We start from the raw sequence: 20,211 nt of genomic DNA, 5'->3' as shown, positions 1-20,211 counted from the left end.
TCCACTTACGGAAGGTATTGATTTTTTTTAAGAGTGGTCACTTGTAGATTATTTTCTGTTTACATCACGTTTTGCACCTTGGTCATGCTGTCTGTGAGCTAGCCTGAACTCGATTCACTGATATGCTGATAAAATTATCTCCCTGCATTAGGATCTTCAACAGAGGTCAGAGTCTGAGTAAGAGGCAGTAAAAACTACTTTGTGACAGCAAGTTATATTGCATGATTATATGATGTGTCTACAAACGATGGCTATAAATTGTGTTCGAAAAGTATGTGTTCATTCTTGCTGTATGAAGATGGAGAAGCTACTAAGGATACTCTTTTTGTGTGTACTGAGTTTTTTTTGCTTCCAGCAGTAAGACTGAAAACCAAAATGAGTTCATGCTTCTAGCAGGGCCCTTAACAAACAATCTTTTGAAGGACTTCAGCAGAAATCATGCTACCAGTCAGTCCTGGGTTTCTGGTGCTTCAGAAAGAGACATCGTCTTTGACTGCAGCCATGCACTGCCCTCAAAGCTTAGAGACCACTTCCAGTATCTGCAGAGTCGGGGGGTGACTCACTACAAGGTGCCCCTCTCCTGGTCCCACATCATCCCCACAGGAGACTCCAGTCGCCCCCATCGGGACACAGTGAGGTGCTACAGGGCTCTTCTGGAGCAGCTGACTGAATCAGGCCTGCAGCCCCTGGTGGTCTTACACCGCTCAGCTGTTCCAGAGGGACTCAGGGCCACACTTGGGGACTGGGACAGTCCTGAACTGCCAGAGGCCTTTGAGCGTTATGCAGAATTTGTGTTTGCAGAGTTTGGAGACTTGGTGAAGTACTGGATCACCTTCAGCCAACTCGATGAAGTGAAGGGGGATGCAAAACTTGTTGATGCACCATCTGTCCAAAATGTTCTCCAAGCTCACACCAGAGTGTACCAGCTCTACCACAATATGATTAGTGACAAAGGTAAACAATACAATCAATTCTAATCTCTTTGCTCCCTCTTAACTAAACTCCAAAGTAGATTTACCATATCAATATGTCCAATATTGTCTCCAAATTAATGCTGTGTTAGTTGACAGAGAATCTACTTAATTTATGTACTTTTGTAGTGTAATTCAACATTAATTCAATAGAATGAACAAGTATCTGCAAAATTCATTGTAAAGTTATAAGGAAGTTCTGGAACTGAAATTGCCCTGCATGTAGACTTACAGTATATTGCTTGATTTATTGACTTTCATGTATAATTCAAGATGTATGTAACTTATTTATCTTTATTGTTACATTCATTTTTTTGTCATTCAAGTGTCAAGTTATATTCAAGTGTCATTCTCACCTAAATTTAATTTAATCATGATTTACCTTCATCAGGTGGTCAAGTATCCCTGGGGTTAAAGGCCAGTGATTTTGGTGCTGTTTTCCAACGTGACACTTTGTCCATGGTATGGTTAATGATCTTTAGAGATTTGTCAAATATCTCATTTTTGGAACTACACTAGTTTTTTTTAATGGGATAACAATGACATGGTCCATGGGTAACAAATAAGATGTCTCTAAAACATTCAAATAAATTGTAGATCAGTTCTGAACCTTATGAACACTGCCCTTGAATATGTTTTACTCAGGTTTTTATGGATTTTCTATCGGTATGCGCTAAATATGACTGTACCACTAAATCAAGTCTGTTACAAGAGCTGACAGATATACAGGTAATTTACTATTGTATCTCCTAATTTGACCATATGTAGGTTTTGACTGTTACCACATATTTTATTTATTCATAATGAAAACAAGCAACATTGGATAATATTATTTCAGATGGTCACTGGCCAGCCAGTCTTAATCTACAACCTGAATATCAGGCAGTGCTCAAAAGAGGAAACACTCCAGCCCCTGACCAGTGTGTTGGGAGGTATGTAGCTTATCCACCCTCCCTGTTGTTCTATGCAATGTTTATTGGTTACAGATATACAGTATGTTTCAGATATATCTCAGGTTGTTGAATGTTCACGCTGTTCATTGTATTGCTTCATAATAGTTATGTGATACATGATCACAATCATACAGATTGAGACTGAGATAACAGATAGCGATAAAGTATAATGTTTCTTCTTGGCAAATTTGATTTGATTTTGTGATCTATCATAGTGACTGCATGAACTGCTGTAATACTTTAACAATCTAAATATGCTTGTATATGTTAAGTTTTAAACAGCAGAGATTTACCAATCCGGGGATTTGACATCACTAACTTATTTGGAATGTTAGAAGAGGAAAAGCCAATGAGGTGCGAAGAGCTATATATAAGATATACACAGTCAGGAACAAAATTATTCACACCCCTGGCAAATATTAATTTAATGCAGACCGCACATATTTAGTAGCAATCCGGGTTTTGAGTCTAGACCTCAGTCCGTCAAAAAAGATGAGCACAAGGCCAGAGTGATGGCCTCAAAGCCTGGATTGCTCCTAAAAAGGTGCGGTATAGAATCATTGTGGAGACGCTTGGTAGGTATTATAAGAACCATTTTGAGAGCTTAGAATGCAAATAACTATTTCCATTTATTATTTAAAAAGGGTATGAATAATTTTGGACATTTCTGGACATTTTTCATAAAAAAATGTAAAAAGATGGAAATGCTTCTACCATGTTGTCTTACAACCTTTAGCCATGTGGCAGTATAATTTTCAGTCAGAACAAACATATTGGTCAAGAGAAAATCAACATTTGCCAGGGGTATGAATAATTTTGTTCCTAACTGTACAGTATATACCAACTAAATATTTATTATTGTGTATCAATGTGGTTATCCAGTGTACTCACATTATGATTTGTGATCGTTTATTCATGACTTCTCATTCTATTGGCATTTAGTCGCGAGGAAGCTTTAACAAGTGATGAGCCTGAGAGGAACACTTCATCATCCATATATGAGAACGTCTGGCGGAATTTTAGCTCTCAGTCCCCATCTGAGCGTGATAACTTCCTGATTGGATCATTTCCTGAGGGCTTTCAGTGGGCCGTCTCCAGTGAGTCTTTCAAAGTGGAGGGCGGCTGGTCTGAAGATGGCAAGGGGGAAACAATATGGGACCGTTTTGGACACCAGGGTCATGTGTTTGATAACCAGACTGCTGACCTGGCTTGTGACAGCTACAACAAGGTGGACTATGATGTATACCTGCTCAGAGGTCTGCTCACTGACACCTTTCAGTTTTCCATATCTTGGGCCCGAATCTTCCCTACTGGCCACAGGGGGAGCCTGTCAGAGAAAGGAGCCCTTTATTATGACAACCTCATCAACACGCTCCTTGAGTCAAACATAGAGCCCGTTGTCACCCTTTATCACTGGGACCTTCCTCAGGCCTTACAAGACAATGAAGGCTGGACGAATCTCACCGTTGTGGAGGCTTTTAAAGACTTTGCAGACTTCTGCTTCTCCAGATTTGGAGACAGAGTGAAGACCTGGAACACCTTCAGCAGTCCGTGGGTCGTGAGCCACTCTGGTTATGGCACTGGTGAGCATGCACCGGGAGTCAAGGACCCAGTAATATCATCCTATCAGGTAAAACTTCAAACAGTCAACATTTAACAGCCATTGCTTCTTGTAAGATACAGAGCAACATGTCCAAATACAATTAAATGAAGTTGTATGCATATCAACTATGATTTCAGTGCTGATGTGATATGACATTCTTTGATCTTTGACTTTTTTCAGTTCTTACAACTGTGTAGTCACAATAACAAAGCATCAATATTGACTCTCGGATTCTCAGGTGACCCATAACATACTGAAGTCCCATGCTGAGGCCTGGCATGTCTACAACGATAACTACAGGAAACAGCAGGGTGGGAGAGTGGGCATAGCTCTGAACTCAGACTGGGCTGAGCCTCTGAACGCTGCAAGTCCTCAGGACATTGAGGCAGCTGAGCGCTACCTGGACTTCATGCTGGGCTGGTTTGCGCACCCCATATTCGTGGATGGAGACTATCCCGCAAAGTTCAAGACTCAGATTGAACAGAAGAAGCAAGAATGTCAGCCCGCTGAAGTAGCAAGACTTCCTGTGTTCACAGAAGCTGAGAAACAGCGGATCCAAGGAACAGCAGATTTCTTTGGTCTGAACCACTACACCACCCGTCTTATAAATGAGAGTAGCGGACAGTGTGTTCCAGGACCTCATGGTGTTGGAGACTTCCAGTCTCATGTTGACCCCAGCTGGCCAGCCATAGACTCCGACTGGATTCAACCAGTGCCATGGGGACTTCGCCGTCTGCTCAACTACATCTCAGCACAGTACACATCAGTCAGCAAAGTGCCAATTCACATCACTGGAAATGGGATGCCAATGTACTACAACAGTGAAAGCTTCAACGACACAGAACGCATTAACTTCCTGAGGAGTTACATAAATGAGGCAATGAAAGGTAAGTAGAAGATAGATAGATCTGTTTTCTCCATTCCAAACTTGTAGATATTACATTAAGACAACTGCAAAAGTAAAATACTGTTTTTTAACTGATTGCTAAAATATTTTTCCCCCTCTATTCAGCAATCATTGTTGATGGCATTGATGTGCAGATGTACACTGTCCAGTCACTAATGGATGGTTTTGAGGGTCCACAAGGCTATAGCCAAAGATTTGGCTTGCATTATGTTGACTTAGAAGACACCAACAGACCTCGTACTCCAAAAGCATCTGCATACTTCTACTCTCATGTAGTTCAAATGAATGGCTTTGAAAATCTTCAGTCAAGATCAGTCTCATATGTTCCAAATTCAATAACAACAAAGCGGCAAGTCCTGTCTCCATCAGAGGTCCCGTCCACATCCAAAGTGATTTGGGAAAAATTTTCACATCATACAAAATTCCAGAGGAAGCTTTACCACTATGGAACATTCCCTGAAGGATTCCAGTGGGGTGTCTCCTCCTCAGCCTATCAGATTGAAGGTGCGTGGAACACAGATGGAAAAGGACCAAGTGTGTGGGACACATTCACTCAGAAGCCTGGGAACACCCCAAACAATGAGACCGGTGATATTGCATGTGACAGCTACAATAAGGTGGAAGAGGATCTCTACATGCTTAGGTCTCTAAGAGTGAAGTCCTACAGATTTTCCTTGTCCTGGTCAAGAATATTTCCGGATGGCCAAAGACCTTCTATGAATCAGAAGGGAGTAGACTATTATAATAGACTCATCAATGGTCTCCTTGCCCATAACATCACCCCAATGGTGACTCTCTACCACTGGGACCTTCCTCAGGCTCTACAGGACACTGGTGGGTGGGACAATGTCAACATGACTGACATCTTCAATGACTTTTGCGACTTCTGCTTTTCCACCTTTGGTGACAGAGTCAAGTTCTGGATCACATTCAACCAACCTTATACCATTGCTTGGTCTGGTTATGGACTTGGCCAGTTTCCTCCCAATGTTAAAGATCCAGGAAATGCCACTTACAGAATAGCACACAATCTCCTCAAAGCTCATGCTAAAGCATATCACACCTATGATGATAACTACAGATCAACTCAAGGAGGACTAGTGTCCATCAGCCTCAATGCAGATTGGGTTGAGCCAAAAGACCCCAACGACCCTCGACAGGTAACTGCTGCTGACCGAGCCCTCCAGTTCCAGCTGGGCTGGTTTGCCCACCCCATCTTCAAAAACGGCGACTACCCTGATGCCATGAAGTGGCAAGTTGGCAACAAGAGTGACCTTCAGGGTCTAGAAGTGTCTAGACTACCAACATTCACTGATGAAGACAAAGCATATATACAAGGGACTGCTGAATTTTTCAGCATCAATGCTTATACTACAAAAGTGGTTCATCATGTGACAACTGGGCTGTCTTCTCCATCATATGAAACTGACCAAGACCTGGGTTGGGAAGAAGAGGCGGACTCTCATCCCACTGCTCTGAATGACCAGAAAGCCGTAGCATTTGGACTAAGAAGACTTCTCAACTGGATAAAGGAGGAGTATGGTGACCCTGATATTTACATCACTGAAAATGGAGTGGCTACAAACTCTGAAACCACAGCTGATGACACAGACAGAATATTTTTCTACAAAACATATATAGATGAAGCCCTAAAAGGTAGAACTATTCACTTTTTTGTCTTCAGTTCAGTCAGTTGCACAGTGTGAATGTATACTGATGATGTGGTTCATGTTTCAGCACACAACCTGGACGGAGTGAAAGTTAAAGGATACCAGGCTTCTGCGCTCATGGATTCTTTTGAGTGGCTAAATGGCTATAAGGTGGGATTTGGACTTCACCATGTTGACTTTGAACACCCCTCCCGTCCAAGGACACCAAAGCAATCTGCTCACTACTATTACCAAATCATCAAAAATAATGGCTTTCCACTACCAGATGAGGAGAAACTGATCTATGGTCATTTCCCAGAAGGCTTTCGCTGGAGTACGGCAACAGCATCATATCAGGTGAAAAAGTGAAATAACACATAGCATAACATCATACAAAATAACATTACAAAGATAAATAGACTCCTTAGTGAAACTACATTAGAAATATACAGTATATATTTTCACACTACCTCATTAGTAATACTATAGACTGATATCCTTTTGACAACATGAACTAAGACCAGGTCCAACAGGATCATGCACTTACACGTACAAATCACTGTCTCTTTATTTGGTAGATTGAAGGTGGCTGGAGGTCTGATGGGAAGGGTCTAAGTATCTGGGACAAGTTTGCTCATACACCACTAAGGGTGTGGGATGACGACACTGGAGACATTGCCTGTGACAGCTACAACAAGGTCGCAGAGGACGTGGACATGCTTAAAAAACTGAAAGTCAACCATTACAGGTTCTCCATCTCATGGTCCAGGATTCTGCCAGATGGGACCACCAGCTTCATCAACAAGCCAGGACTGGACTACTATCACCGTCTGGTGGACGCTCTGCTGGCTGCCAACATTAAGCCTCAGGTCAAACATCTTTATTTATTTACTTTATTTATTTATTTTTCATCTCAAGAATAGTGAGGGTACTAAAATAATAGGATGCTTCTAGCCATTTTTGTCCACTCATTCTGTGTAATTGTAACATGCAAATAGGATAAACACTCATTTAGAGGCCTATGGCTGTGGCCAGAGCAGAACTCTGTAACAGAAATAATATCTGCACTGAGTATATTCTGTTAATGCCACAGGTAACGCTGTACCACTGGGATCTACCACAAGCCCTGCAGGAGAAAGGCGGCTGGGAGAACGACACAATAGTGCAACGGTTCAAAGAATATGCTGATGTCATTTTTGACAGCTTAGGAGACAAAGTGAAATTCTGGATCACCATTAATGAGCCGTACAATGTGGCCATGATTGGGCATGGATATGGGAGTGCTGCTCCTGGTATGATACTATACACATATACACATATACAAATACACAAATGTATACACATACAAATATGTTTATAAATAGAACCAGCATTGAAGTCATTTCTCTTTATAGGCATAAGCTTCAGACCTGGCACTCTCCCATATATTGTGGGCCATAACCTCCTGAAGGCCCATGCTGAAGCCTGGCATCTCTACAATGACAAGTATCGCACTACACAGGGTGGCATCATCTCCATTACCATCAACTCAGACTGGGCAGAGCCTCGCAACCCTTACAAGCAGGAGGACATTGATGCTGCCAGACGTGTGGTCCAGGTGAGTTTGTCTGTCATTTGTAAAGTCAATACAAAAGCAATCTTAAAACAGAGATAGAATACACTCTCATTGGTTACGGAAATGTGCTTAATACTGTTTCTTTTCCCACTTTTAAGTTTTATATTGGCTGGTTTGCTCATCCTGTGTTTAATGGAGACTATAGTGATGTCATGAAAACTATAATTCGAGAGAGGAGTTTAGCTGCTGGATTACCAAAATCACGGTTTGTCCCTTTCCATCGATCCTACTAAAACACTGGAGATTAGGCTTTTATTACAGGGCAAACACTAAATACATAGGTCTACATTAATTACTGTTGCTCAAACATGTCATTTTATAGGCTTCCAGAATTTACACCTGCTGAAGTCAATAGAGTCAAAGGTACCTATGATTATTTTGGATTCAACCATTACACAACTGTCCTGGCTTTTAAAGTGGACTACAAAGGTCTTCAGCACTACGATGCAGATAGGTGAGCCTTCAACACTCAACACTCAGGTAGTATGGTTTTATTATTCATTGTCTAGTTTATGGAGAGTCAAAGGACATTCACACTGTGAATCTGAATCCTTCTCTAGAGGGGCAGGGACAATTGCTGACCGTACTTGGTTAGACTCTGGCTCCACCTGGCTGAAAGTTACTCCACCTGGATTCAGAAAAATCTTGAACTTTATCAAAGAGGAGTATGGGAACCCAACTATTATCATCACAGAGAATGGCATCTCCGAACGGGGCCCTGTGAACCTTAACGATATCCACAGAATTCACTACTATGAGAATTATATCAATCAGGCGCTGAAAGGTTGGTATATATTTATATTAACTCTTTAAATCTCAAAAATAATTTCAAGTTTTTGCCTGAAATTGCACTGTGCCTTGGATCAAATTTAATTGAGACATAATAAGATTAATCTGAGAATGTAAAGCATACAGATTGTACATGAAAAAAGTTGTCATTTTTGGATTCCCAAGAGTCAAAGCTTTGAAATGGTGTATAACATTACTATGCTACATAGCAATATGGTGCATACAATTGATTTAGAATGTTGGGGGATTGGTGGGGAGGGGTAACCGTCCCTTGTTTGGGACACTGAATTAAGTATTTTTTATGTTTGTGATATGTTTGAGTGTATCATTTTCTCTTCAATAGAGTACAACTGCATTACTCTAAACATTATATTTATTTTTTTAACTTTAAAGCAAATAGGAGACACATTCTAAAAGTAACTGTTATTTCTATTTCAGCTTATCTGATTGACAAGGTTGATATCCAAGGATACACTGCCTGGTCTCTAATGGACAACCTGGAGTGGGCCACTGGCTTTTCAGAGAAGTTTGGTCTGTTCTATGTGAACCGCTCTGATCCCTCATTGGCCCGTCTGCCCAAGGAGTCCGTGAAGCACTATGGGACCATCATCACCTGCAATGGCTTTCCAGACCCATCACAGGGCCCACACCCTTGCCTAGCCCCCGAACCAGATGGTAAGAAGTACCAGAAACCACAATAGCAAATGGCTGACATGTATGACAATATGCTGGAACAGGCTAGATAAAAAATGCCATACATATACTCAGGCCTTCATTTTGGAGTCAGGAAAATGCACATATGGACAAAACAAAATGCCAAAACTTAAGATTGTGATACTGCCCTTTTGGGGGGTGCTGTGGTGCAGTGGCTCGACTGGTTACAGCAGCCTACCACATTTGAGTCCAAGTGCCCACGGGGACACGGGTTCAAGTCTGACCCCGGGTCATTTTCCGATCCCACCCCATCTCTCTCTCACTGTCCTGTAACAATTAAGGCAAAAATACCAAAACATATACTTAAAAAAAAGAAATGCTGGCCTTTCATGGTACCTGGAGTATGACTGTTAAACATGACCTATAATCCCCCTTCTTCCAGTTAAGATCCGTTGTTTTCCTGCCCCTACAGGAACGAGTACACCACCACCCATCTCCCCTTCTCCAGTGGTGAGGTTTCTGGGCATGGAGGTGTCTCTCCCGGATGCAGAGGTAGCTCTGAACGTCCTCTTCAGCTTCACTATCATTGGGGCTGCAGCAGCAGCTCTGATATCCTTTATGTGCGTCAAGGCTACCAAGAGATCAAAACGTCCTTCAGGTGAAAACATTGGTCTGGAGAAAAGATTCTGAGTGCATACTGAATGCTGTACATATGTATTTAAAGTAGGGCTGTCAATCGATTAAAAATATTAATCTAATTAATTACATACTCTGTGATTAATTAATCTAAATTAATCCCATATATAAAATGCTGTGAAAGTATTTTAAATATTTAAATTCAAATGAATCATTGAATAATCAGCATTAGTGACATTAAAGTTCAAAAACTCTTTTATTATTATTTTAATAATGGCCACAATAATCTATGATATGACCTAATATGCTGAGGAAATCAATTCAAAAGTGCTTCGGGAAGAACTTTTTTTTCATATAAAGGGTATTTCAGGCCACAGATATAACCTAGGGGACACAATGAAAATAAATTAACACTCCCCTCAATGTCAGCACTATTTCTTTGCATTGATGTGCGACTTTAGAGTTGATGAACTCTGGTGATATGCAAATTCCTTGCTGCAGACATTGCAGAGGACTTTATTTTAAGCAACACCATCAGACCGTTTTTTAAAAGTAAATGTTCCAATCAATGATCTAGGCAGCCCATTTTCTTCTCTCTCTTTCTTTTTACAGTCTAATGGTTACTGACTACAACGGCTCGGGGTCAAAGGTCATACGGAATTGATTAATCTGCTATTTTTAATCAGTTATTTTTTCTCAAATTAATTGATCGAAATTTCGTACTTAGTCATTATTATTCTCTGCAGAGTAGGTTCGGATTGTTAGTTTTATCTGACAAATACATGTATGATTATGTTTACAATTTTTAATTGATTGGTTTAGTCTATGTCAATAAAAACTAGCCCATTTCAATTAAGCTTTATGCGTATATTAATGGCAATATCTAATTGCAATTCAATTATTAAGTTTATTGAGAATTATTGAATGTTGTAAAGATCACTGGTTATCTGAATAAAATCCTTTAATCATAATAAGTGGAGCATATGAATTTAATCTCATAAGTGGACCTTTTGCATGGGTCTACAACACATTTTATGCTTTTCCAACTCTAAACAATGTTAGGGAAAGGTAAAAGGTAGAAATTAGCTAGGCTAATTTGTGAATAGAGCAATGGGCATTGCTTCTCTACAGTGCATTGCAGTACACGTGTTCCCTAATGTTTTGTAAAATAAAATGTTGCTGTTGGTAGAATTATGATTCTGAATGTTGTTCTCAGAGTTCTGATCACAGCAAAACTATATTATACTTGCTTTTAGCATATTAATCTATCTATTATTAAAGTTGCGTCTCTACTTTGTTATATGTATGTGAAAATAAATGTGTTTTACATATGACATTAAAGGTTTGAATGTGAACTTGCTTATGTCTTTTTTTAAGAATGATGATTTAAGAATTGAATTATGTGGCCCCAAAGAGAATGGTAAAAAACATGTTGGCATGTAACCAACAGCACAGAACATTACAAAGGGAATCCTGATCACTTAAACAAATAAAGCATTATATTTTAAAATGTATGAATACTCAATATGCTATAAAAAAGTTGTTACTATTCACACAGTGCTAACATGAGGACACTGTTAGGGCTCTTCACTTTGTGGTTGTGTTCCGGCAGTGGCAAGGCTCAAAACCAGAATGACTTTATGCATCTTGCAGGTCCAATGAGTCAGTCATTGGTTTCAGAAAGAGAAGATGTATTTGACTGCAGCCATGCACTGCCCTCAAAGCTCAGAGACCACTTCCAGTATCTGCAGAGTCGGGGGGTGACGCACTACAAGGTGCCCCTCTCCTGGTCCCACATCCTCCCCACAGGAGACTCCAGTCGCCCCCATCGGGACACAGTGAGGTGCTACAGGGCTCTTCTGGAGCAGCTGACTGAATCAGGCCTGCAGCCCCTGGTGGTCTTACACCGCTCAGCTGTTCCAGAGGGACTCAGGGCCACACTTGGGGACTGGGACAGTCCTGAACTGCCAGAGGCCTTTGAGAGTTATGCAGAATTTGTGTTTGCAGAGTTCGGAGACTCTGTGAAGTACTGGATCACCTTCAGTCATCTAGATGAACTGAGTGAGAATGGAGGACTCACAGATCCAAACTCATCTTCTATTGAAAATGTCTTCTGAACTCACATCAAGGTTTGTGAACTATTCCATCGCTTATCACCCAACAGGGGTAAGTATTGACATTCGTATAATATTCAAGGTAGATTATACATCAGATCAATCTCACGTTATTGCTAACGTTTCTTTTGTTCATTTGGCTATTGAACCTGATTATTAATCATACATATCCTAAGCTCATACTAATAACTTTTGCACATACAATGATTATATTAAAAGTGCTATAGGAAGCAAACGCATGCAAGAAATAGTGCTGGACAAAAGGAGAGAGTGGCCACAAGATGTCTCAGTTGGGTGCCCCTAGGGCATCTATTCTGCAATATAATCATGAATGCCTGTTCCGTTTACAAATACTTCCCAAGGGATGGGACAAGAACGTTCATTGCATAAAGGTGTTTGTCTTTGAATGAGGCCCTGAACAAATTTACAATGTATTTTAACCTGCAGATGAAACTTTGTGTTTATTCATGTACATGTATTTAGCTGTAACTTTCCTCCAGAGTAATGTCAAAACCACAAAATTAATTCATCGTTTTCCAGAAATAAAGTTCACATGCAGACAGTAGAAAACAAGTTATTTTATGTAAATAGCGTAATCTAATCACAAGATGCCTTTCAGATTGCAGCGTATCTTTGGTGGTGAAGGCCAGTGAAGTTCCTCTTGCTTATAAGATAAAGGCAATAAACAAGGACAAGGTGAGGCACATGCTTTATCTTGTGTTATGTGTGTCTATCTGGTTTCATAAATATTGAGATTACAAAATGCTCATCTATTTTATACACAAATAATATTCAGACAAAACATAATTTCTCTTTATCAACTAACAATGGTTTACTTTAAATGCATGCAATTACAGATATGTATGGACTTCCTATCAGTGACACTTGATTGCCACTTTCAAACAAGTCTTGCAGAACAACTGAGAAAACTTTTGGTAAGCTATTATGATCTTGATATAGTTTGCTGATGCACAAACCCTGATATTGATCACATACATCTTTATCAGATTATAATTCTAAGTATGTAAATTCCTTGAAAATGTTTGAACTTCAACCTTTAACAAAAGGTCATCTTATTTTAGGTTGATAAAGGACCAGTTCCTGTTCTTTTGTATCAACTGAAATTGAACCACTGTGCCTCAGACACAATCCCTTTCCTTGCCAGATCACTGCAGGGTAATGTTACAACGGTGTATGATCTCATCAGCATGTGTATTGTTGATTTTAAACAAGGAGATCTTTTTTGTCACTGCAAACTTATTTAATATAGGTACAGAGCACAAACTGTTTTTCCATGTAATGCTCTAATTAGCTTCCATTTTAATCAAATATAGAAAACTACTTGTGGGACATTGACATTGTTGATCTGTATGGAGATGGGTCACTGAACAACAATGTAGCAAGGTATGCATTTCATTATACCTCCTTTAGAATGTGTACCTTCTCATAAAAGTCAAAAGCACTATTTAATGTCTGTTTAAAATCTGCGAAATTATACAAGTATGACACTGCAACACAGGTCTCCATCTAAAGATACTTCCAGTGATCGGGAGATAGATGTTTTCACGTCCACATATGGAAAGATTTTGTCAAAATTCAGTGCTCAGTCCCTATCTGAGCGTGAGGACTTCCTGATTGGATCATTTCCTGAGGGCTTTCAGTGGGCAGTCTCCAGTGAGTCTTTCAAAGTGGAGGGCGGCTGGTCTGAAGATGGCAAGGGGGAAACAATATGGGACCGTTTTGGACACCAGGGTCATGTGTTTGATAACCAGACTGCTGACCTGGCTTGTGACAGCTACAACAAGGTGGACTATGATGTGTACCTGCTCAGAGGTCTGCTCACTGACACCTTTCAGTTTTCCATATCTTGGGCCCGAATCTTCCCTACTGGCCACAGGGGGAGCCTGTCAGAGAAAGGAGCCCTTTATTATGACAACCTCATCAACACGCTCCTTGAGTCAAACATAGAGCCCGTTGTCACCCTTTATCACTGGGACCTTCCTCAGGCCTTACAAGACAATGGAGGCTGGACGAATCTCACTGTTGTGGAGGCTTTTAAAGACTTTGCAGACTTCTGCTTCTCCAGATTTGGAGACAGAGTGAAGACCTGGAACACCTTCAGCAGTCCGTGGGTCGTGAGCCACTCTGGTTATGGCACTGGTGAGCATGCACCGGGAGTCAAGGACCCAGTAATATCATCCTATCAGGTAAAACTTCAAACAGTCAACATTTAACAGCCATTGCTTTCTGCAAGACACAGAGGAACATGTCAAAATATGATCAAATTATGTTGTGTGCATGTCAAGTATGATTTGAGTAGTGATGTGATATGACATACTTTGATCTTCGACTCTTTCCACCAGTTCTTTTAACTATGTTTAGTCGCACACCAAAACAATAACAAAGCATCAATATTGACTCTCGGACTTCTCAGGTGACCCATAACATACTGAAGTCCCATGCTGAGGCCTGGCATGTCTACAACGATAACTACAGGAAACAGCAGGGTGGGAGAGTGGGCATAGCTCTGAACTCAGACTGGGCTGAGCCTCTGAACACTGCAAGTCCTCAGGACATTGAGGCAGCTGGACGCTACCTGGACTTCATGCTGGGCTGGTTTGCGCACCCCATATTCGTGGATGGAGACTATCCAGTGAAGCTAAAGACTCAGATCGAACAGAAGAAGCAGGAATGTCAGCCCACTGAGGTAGCAAGACTTCCTGTGTTCACAGAATCTGAGAAACAGCGGATCAAAGGAACAGCAGATTTCTTTGGGCTGAACCACTACACCACCCGTCTTATAAATGAGAGTAGCGGACAGTGTGTTCCAGAACCTCATGGTGTTGGAGACTTCCAGTCTCATGTTGACCCCAGCTGGCCAACCATAGACTCCGACTGGATTCAACCAGTGCCATGGGGACTTCGCCGTCTGCTCAACTACATCTCAGCACAGTACACATCAGTCAGCAAAGTGCCAATTCACATTACTGGAAATGGGATGCCAATGTACAACAGTGAAAGCTTCAATGATACAGAACGTATTAACTTCTTAAACGGTTACATCAATGAAGTACTAAAAGGTAAATATGTTTGCTCATTTTTTTACTGGATATTCTCTTCTTGCTAAAATTTGAAAACAGTATGTGTTGCCTTTCCTGATAAGCACAGACATATTACAGATTGTGTATTTGAGTGTATTGTGTGTATACATATTAATTAATTATCAGTCTTGTTTATTATTTTCATATAGCTATAAATCTTGAAGGGGCGGACATTAAGAAGTACACAGTTCAGTCCCTAATGGATGGTTTTGAGGGTCCACAAGGCTATAGCCAAAGATATGGTTTGCATTATGTCAACTTTGAAGACTCAAGTAGACCTAGAACGCCCAAAGCATCTGCATACTTCTATGGTCATGTAATTGAAATGAATGGCTTTGAAAAGGTTAGATCAGTTTCAGATGTTCCAAAGTTACAGACCACCAGAAAAAATACAGCCTTGCCCCCATCCAAAGTGCCCTCCACAGCTAAAGTTGTTTGGGAGAAGTTTTCACATCAAACCAGATTTGAAAAAAAACTTTACCACTATGGAACAAGTTGTTTGGGAGAAGTTTTCACATCAAACCAGATTTGAAAAAAAACTTTACCACTATGGAACATTCCCTGAAGGATTCCAGTGGGGTGTCTCCTCCTCAGCCTATCAGATTGAAGGTGCGTGGAACACAGATGGAAAAGGACTAAGTGTGTGGGACACATTCACTCAGAAGCCTGGGAACACCCCAAACAATGATACCGGTGATATTGCATGTGACAGCTACAATAAGGTGGAAGAGGATCTCTACATGCTTAGGTCTCTAAGAGTGAAGTCCTACAGATTTTCCTTGTCCTGGTCAAGAATATTTCCGGATGGCCAAAGACCTTCTATGAATCAGAATTATAATAGACATATCATAATATTATAATGATATAATGAATGTTATGATATGAATGATATAATGAATGTTATGATATGAATATTATAATAGACTCATCAATGGTCTCCTTGCCCATAACATCACCCCAATGGTGACTCTCTACCACTGGGACCTTCCTCAGGCTCTACAGGACACTGGTGGGTGGGACAATGCCAACATGACTGACATCTTCAATGACTTTTGCGACTTCTGCTTTTCCACCTTTGGTGACAGAGTCAAGTTCTGGATCACATTAAACCAACCTTATACCATTGCTTGGTTTGGTTATGGACTGGGCCAGTTTCCTCCCAATGTTAAAGATCCAGGAAATGCCACTTACAGAATTTGCACGCAATCTCCTTAATGCTCATGCTAAAGCATATCACACCTATGATGATAACTACAGGTTAACTCAAGGAGGACTGGTGTCCATCAGCCTCAATGCAGATTGGGTTGAGCCAAAAGACCCCAATGACCCTCGACAGGTAACTGCTGCTGACCGAGCCCTCCAGTTCCAGCTGGGCTGGTTTGCCCACCCCATCTTCAAAAATGGCGACTACCCTGATGCCATGAAGTGGCAAGTTGGCAACAAGAGTGATCTTCAGAGACTTGGAATGTCCAGACTGTCAACTTTCACTGACCAGGAGAAAGCTAGTATCCAAGGAACAGCTGATTTCTTTTCCATCAATGCCTACACTTCCACGATGGTACATCATGTGACCACATCACTGAAGCCTCCATCCTATGAAACAGACCAAGATTTGGGTAGAGAGAATGCTGATCACTCAGTTGACACAGCTATTGAAGATCTAAAAGCAGTACCATGGGGCTTGAGAAGACTTTTAAATTGGATTAAGGAGGAGTATGCAGATCCTGATATCTATATCACAGAGAATGGAGTAGCTACAGACTCTGGAACAACTGTTGATGACCCAGACAGAATATTTTTCTACAAGACATACATTGATGAAGCTCTTAAAGGTAATGATTTACAATTACAGATTTTATGAGAATTCTAATTTTGTCATTGATCTGTAATTTTCAGTCATAAGTTGTTTGCAATCTTTCTGTGTTAGGAAATGTGGTTTAAAATGGCCTGAATGATCATATTATGAATAAGATCTATGGCTTTCTGTTTCCTCATTAGCATATAGCTTAGATGGAGTAAGGGTTAAGGGATTCATGGCCTCCTCACTAATGGACTCATTTGAATGGCTTAACGGCTACAGAGTGGGATTTGGGCTTCATCACGTCGATTTTCAAAACCCATCTCGCCCAAGGACCCCAAAGTATTCTGCACATTACTATTACCAGATCATAAGAGACAATGGCTTTCCACAACCAAGTGGTGATAATGTCCTGTATGGTCATTTCCGTGAGGATTTTGCCTGGAGCACATCAACAGCAGCATTTCAGGTAATTTGAATTAAGCTACTTTTATGAAGTGCTTTAAAATGAATAGATTTCACAGAATTATTATTTATCTTTCTTCCCAGATTGAAGGGGGTTGGAGGGCAGATGGGAAAGGTTTAAGCATCTGGGACCAGTTTTCCCACACACCTTTAAGAGTAGGAGATGACGAAAATGGAGACATTGCCTGTGACAGCTACAACAAAATCCCTGAGGATTTGGCCATGCTCAAGATACTCAAGGTCAACCATTACAGGTTCTCTGTCTCATGGCCCAGAATTCTACCTGATGGGACCACCAGCTTCATCAACACGGCAGGACTGGACTACTATCACCGTCTGGTGGATGCCAGACATATCATAAATATAGATGGAAAATAAATGGCTAACAAGAAAAACATGCAAGGTTTACATACTGAGTGACCTCTCAATGTTTGCTGTGCATATGTTCAGGTCACCCTGTACCACTGGGATCTTCCTCAAGCTCTGCAGGATGAGGGTGGCTGGGAGAATGACAGTGTTGTTCAACAGTTCCGGGATTATGCTGATGTGGTGTTCAACAGCCTTGGAAACAAAGTGTTTGGATCACACTGAATGAACCCTATGTTGTAGCCAATCTAGGACATGGCTACGGAGTCTATGCACCTGGTATGAGCTTGACTTCAACAGTTTTTTTTTTTAATAATAAGTATTACCTAAATATGACTGCAGTTGTAACATTTAATTATTTTCGTTTCTTTTCTTTCGTTTCTTTTCATTCTTTGTTAAATGTTTCTTGTATTTTTGTATATCTTTGTGTGGGACACACTGAGGGGCATGTTCCTTGTGTCCCCACTTGAGTACCCTAATATACCCTGACTGGCTGTGAGCAGTGTACTTTATTGCGGTTCTTATATGTAAGTCCAGTGTGACTCACTTGTTGTTTGTTGTTTATTTAAGTTTGCTTAATTCCTTTTTTTTTTACCTATTTTTAGTGTTTGATTTGTACATATTTTTGCATGGAGATTTTGGTAGGTTTAGAATAATAATTTTGTCACCCCTACTTGTATCACTGCTTTGTGTGTGTTTCCCTTGACCACCAAGGCTACCCAACAACACTTGTAAATCGAGTATTTTTGTCAGATTAGATTCTATGCATTCTTGAGGAACTTGTAGAAATGTCATGTGAAGTTATAAAATGTTTTTAGCAGAACTAGATTCAGCACTCCCCTTATGTTATCATACAGGCATAAGCCTTCGGCCAGGCACTCGACCATATATTGTGGGCCATAACCTTCTGAAGGCCCATGCTGAAGCCTGGCATCTCTACAATAACAAGTATCGCCCTACACAGGGTGGCATCATCTCCATTACCATCAACTCAGACTGGGCAGAGCCTCGCAACCCTTACAAGCAGGAGGACATTGATGCTGCCAGACGATACGTTCAGGTGACATTCTAAGCACTCTTAACCAAAATGCAAAATATGCACATAAAGGAATAGAAAAGACAAAATTAAGATAATAAAGATACCATTACATTAACAGAATACCAGACAATGTGAGTTATTTCTCTTTCAGCTCTGTTATACTTAACATTTTCAATGTAAAGAAAAAGGATCTATATTAAACACTTTGACTTCCGTAGTTCTATATGGGCTGGTTTGCTAACCCCATCTTCAAAGGTGATTACAATGAAATGATGAAAACCACCATACGTGAAAGAAGCTTAGCTGCAGGACTCCTCAAATCTCGGTATGAGACCTCCTTCTCTATCTGCATAGTTAATGATGTATGACACAGCTCCTATTTGTTGTGCTGTATGGCCATGTGCAGAGCACTATCTGTTCAGTATAAGTGTAAGTGTAAGTGTAAGTGTAAGTGTAAGGTCTATCTTTGCAGTCTTCCTGAATTCACTCCTGAAGAGATAAAGAGAATAAATGGCACTTATGACTTCTTTGGACTTTAACCAGTACACCTCAGTCCTGACTTTCCCAAAGGCCTTTGATAAAAACCTTCAAATCTATGATGCTGATAGGTAGGTACTGGTGCTTCATATACACAATTCACTTTTGAGAGGTTCCATTCATTTAGGTTTAACTGATCATTTCCATAAGCATTAACTGCAATCTGTAATGAGGTCTAACAACCATTTAGATTCTTTTATTGTTAATTTGCTTGCCATAGTTCAAGTAAAATGCTGCCAAGCCAAATCCTGACCTAATTATAGACCCTTTCAACAATAAAAACAAAAACAATGCTTGAGCGTTCTATTTGGGCCCCAATCTACTTCCTCTGCATTAAGATAACATATGGAATGTTAAAAAGGAAGTCTTGTGGGGCCAACTATGATGCTGATAATGGAACTCTCTTGAAAGGGTCCATAAGAATGTTTATGCTACAAGCATCCCCATCTGTTCCCTCCAGGGGGGTGGGTACAGTTGCTGATCGGTCCTGGCTGGACTCTGGCTCCCCATGGCTAAAGATGACTCCCACTGGATTCAGAAAGATCCTTAAATTTATCAAGGAAGATTATGGAAACCCCCCCATATACGTCACAGAGAATGGTGTCTCAGAACGAGGCCCAATCGATCTGAATGATACTCCCAGGATATATTATTACGAAAACTACATCAACAATGCCATGAAAGGTACAGCACTGCACAGTCTGTTATATTATCAAGGCCATTGGTAGCAGTAGCTCACAGAACAGTAACAGGCAATATATGCCCTGAATATGTGTGATTAATTTAGCATCTGTTGGCATTTGGACATCTGAGTTTAAAGCAAGGTCATATTTTTGATATCTGTTCTTGTGTCAAATGTTCAGCATTCCTGCTTGATGGTGTTGACCTCCGTGGTTACACAGCCTGGACCCTAATGGACAACCTTGAATGGACACCTGGTTTTGCGGAAAGGTTTGGCCTGTTCTATGTCAACCGTTCTGATGTCTCTCTGCCTCGCCTGCCAAAGGGGTCTGC

General features: G+C 40.7%; 2 protein-coding genes, 1 long non-coding RNA gene and 1 pseudogene across 3 annotated transcripts; all 4 read left to right on the top strand.

The window, feature by feature from the left end:
* Positions 1–327: 327 nt before the first annotated feature.
* On the top strand, positions 328–9,932 carry LOC125292076 (lactase-phlorizin hydrolase-like). Its single transcript, XM_048239218.1, has 17 exons — positions 328–954; positions 1,363–1,433; positions 1,617–1,700; positions 1,810–1,903; positions 2,197–2,287; positions 2,867–3,554; positions 3,766–4,414; positions 4,540–6,090; positions 6,172–6,440; positions 6,662–6,952; positions 7,177–7,375; positions 7,478–7,680; positions 7,797–7,903; positions 8,021–8,152; positions 8,259–8,482; positions 8,926–9,162; positions 9,614–9,932. Exons 1-17 carry the CDS (start codon positions 384–386, stop codon positions 9,829–9,831), a joined length of 5,679 nt encoding a protein of 1,892 aa, XP_048095175.1. The 5' UTR covers positions 328–383; the 3' UTR covers positions 9,832–9,932.
* Positions 9,933–11,896: 1,964 nt separating this feature from the next.
* On the top strand, positions 11,897–12,774 carry LOC125292077. Its single transcript, XR_007193131.1, has 3 exons — positions 11,897–11,943; positions 12,511–12,587; positions 12,749–12,774. It is a non-coding gene; the product is annotated as an uncharacterized LOC125292077 (long non-coding RNA).
* Positions 12,775–12,930: 156 nt separating this feature from the next.
* Positions 12,931–15,634, top strand: LOC125291637 (lactase-phlorizin hydrolase-like). The gene is made up of 5 exons (XM_048238458.1): positions 12,931–12,958; positions 13,226–13,295; positions 13,411–14,098; positions 14,326–14,971; positions 15,142–15,634. Exons 1-5 carry the CDS (start codon positions 12,931–12,933, stop codon positions 15,522–15,524), a joined length of 1,815 nt encoding a protein of 604 aa, XP_048094415.1. The 3' UTR covers positions 15,525–15,634.
* A 278-nt stretch (positions 15,635–15,912) lies between these two features.
* The window catches only part of LOC125291636, an 18,972-nt pseudogene continuing 14,673 nt past the window's right edge, over positions 15,913–20,211 (top strand).

This window comes from Alosa alosa, chromosome 3, assembly GCF_017589495.1.
Source record: "Alosa alosa isolate M-15738 ecotype Scorff River chromosome 3, AALO_Geno_1.1, whole genome shotgun sequence".
In the NCBI taxonomy this organism is placed as follows: Eukaryota; Metazoa; Chordata; class Actinopteri; order Clupeiformes; family Clupeidae; genus Alosa; species Alosa alosa.
Note: the sequence above shows the minus strand (reverse complement) of the source record. Positions and strands in the feature narration are given on the sequence as shown.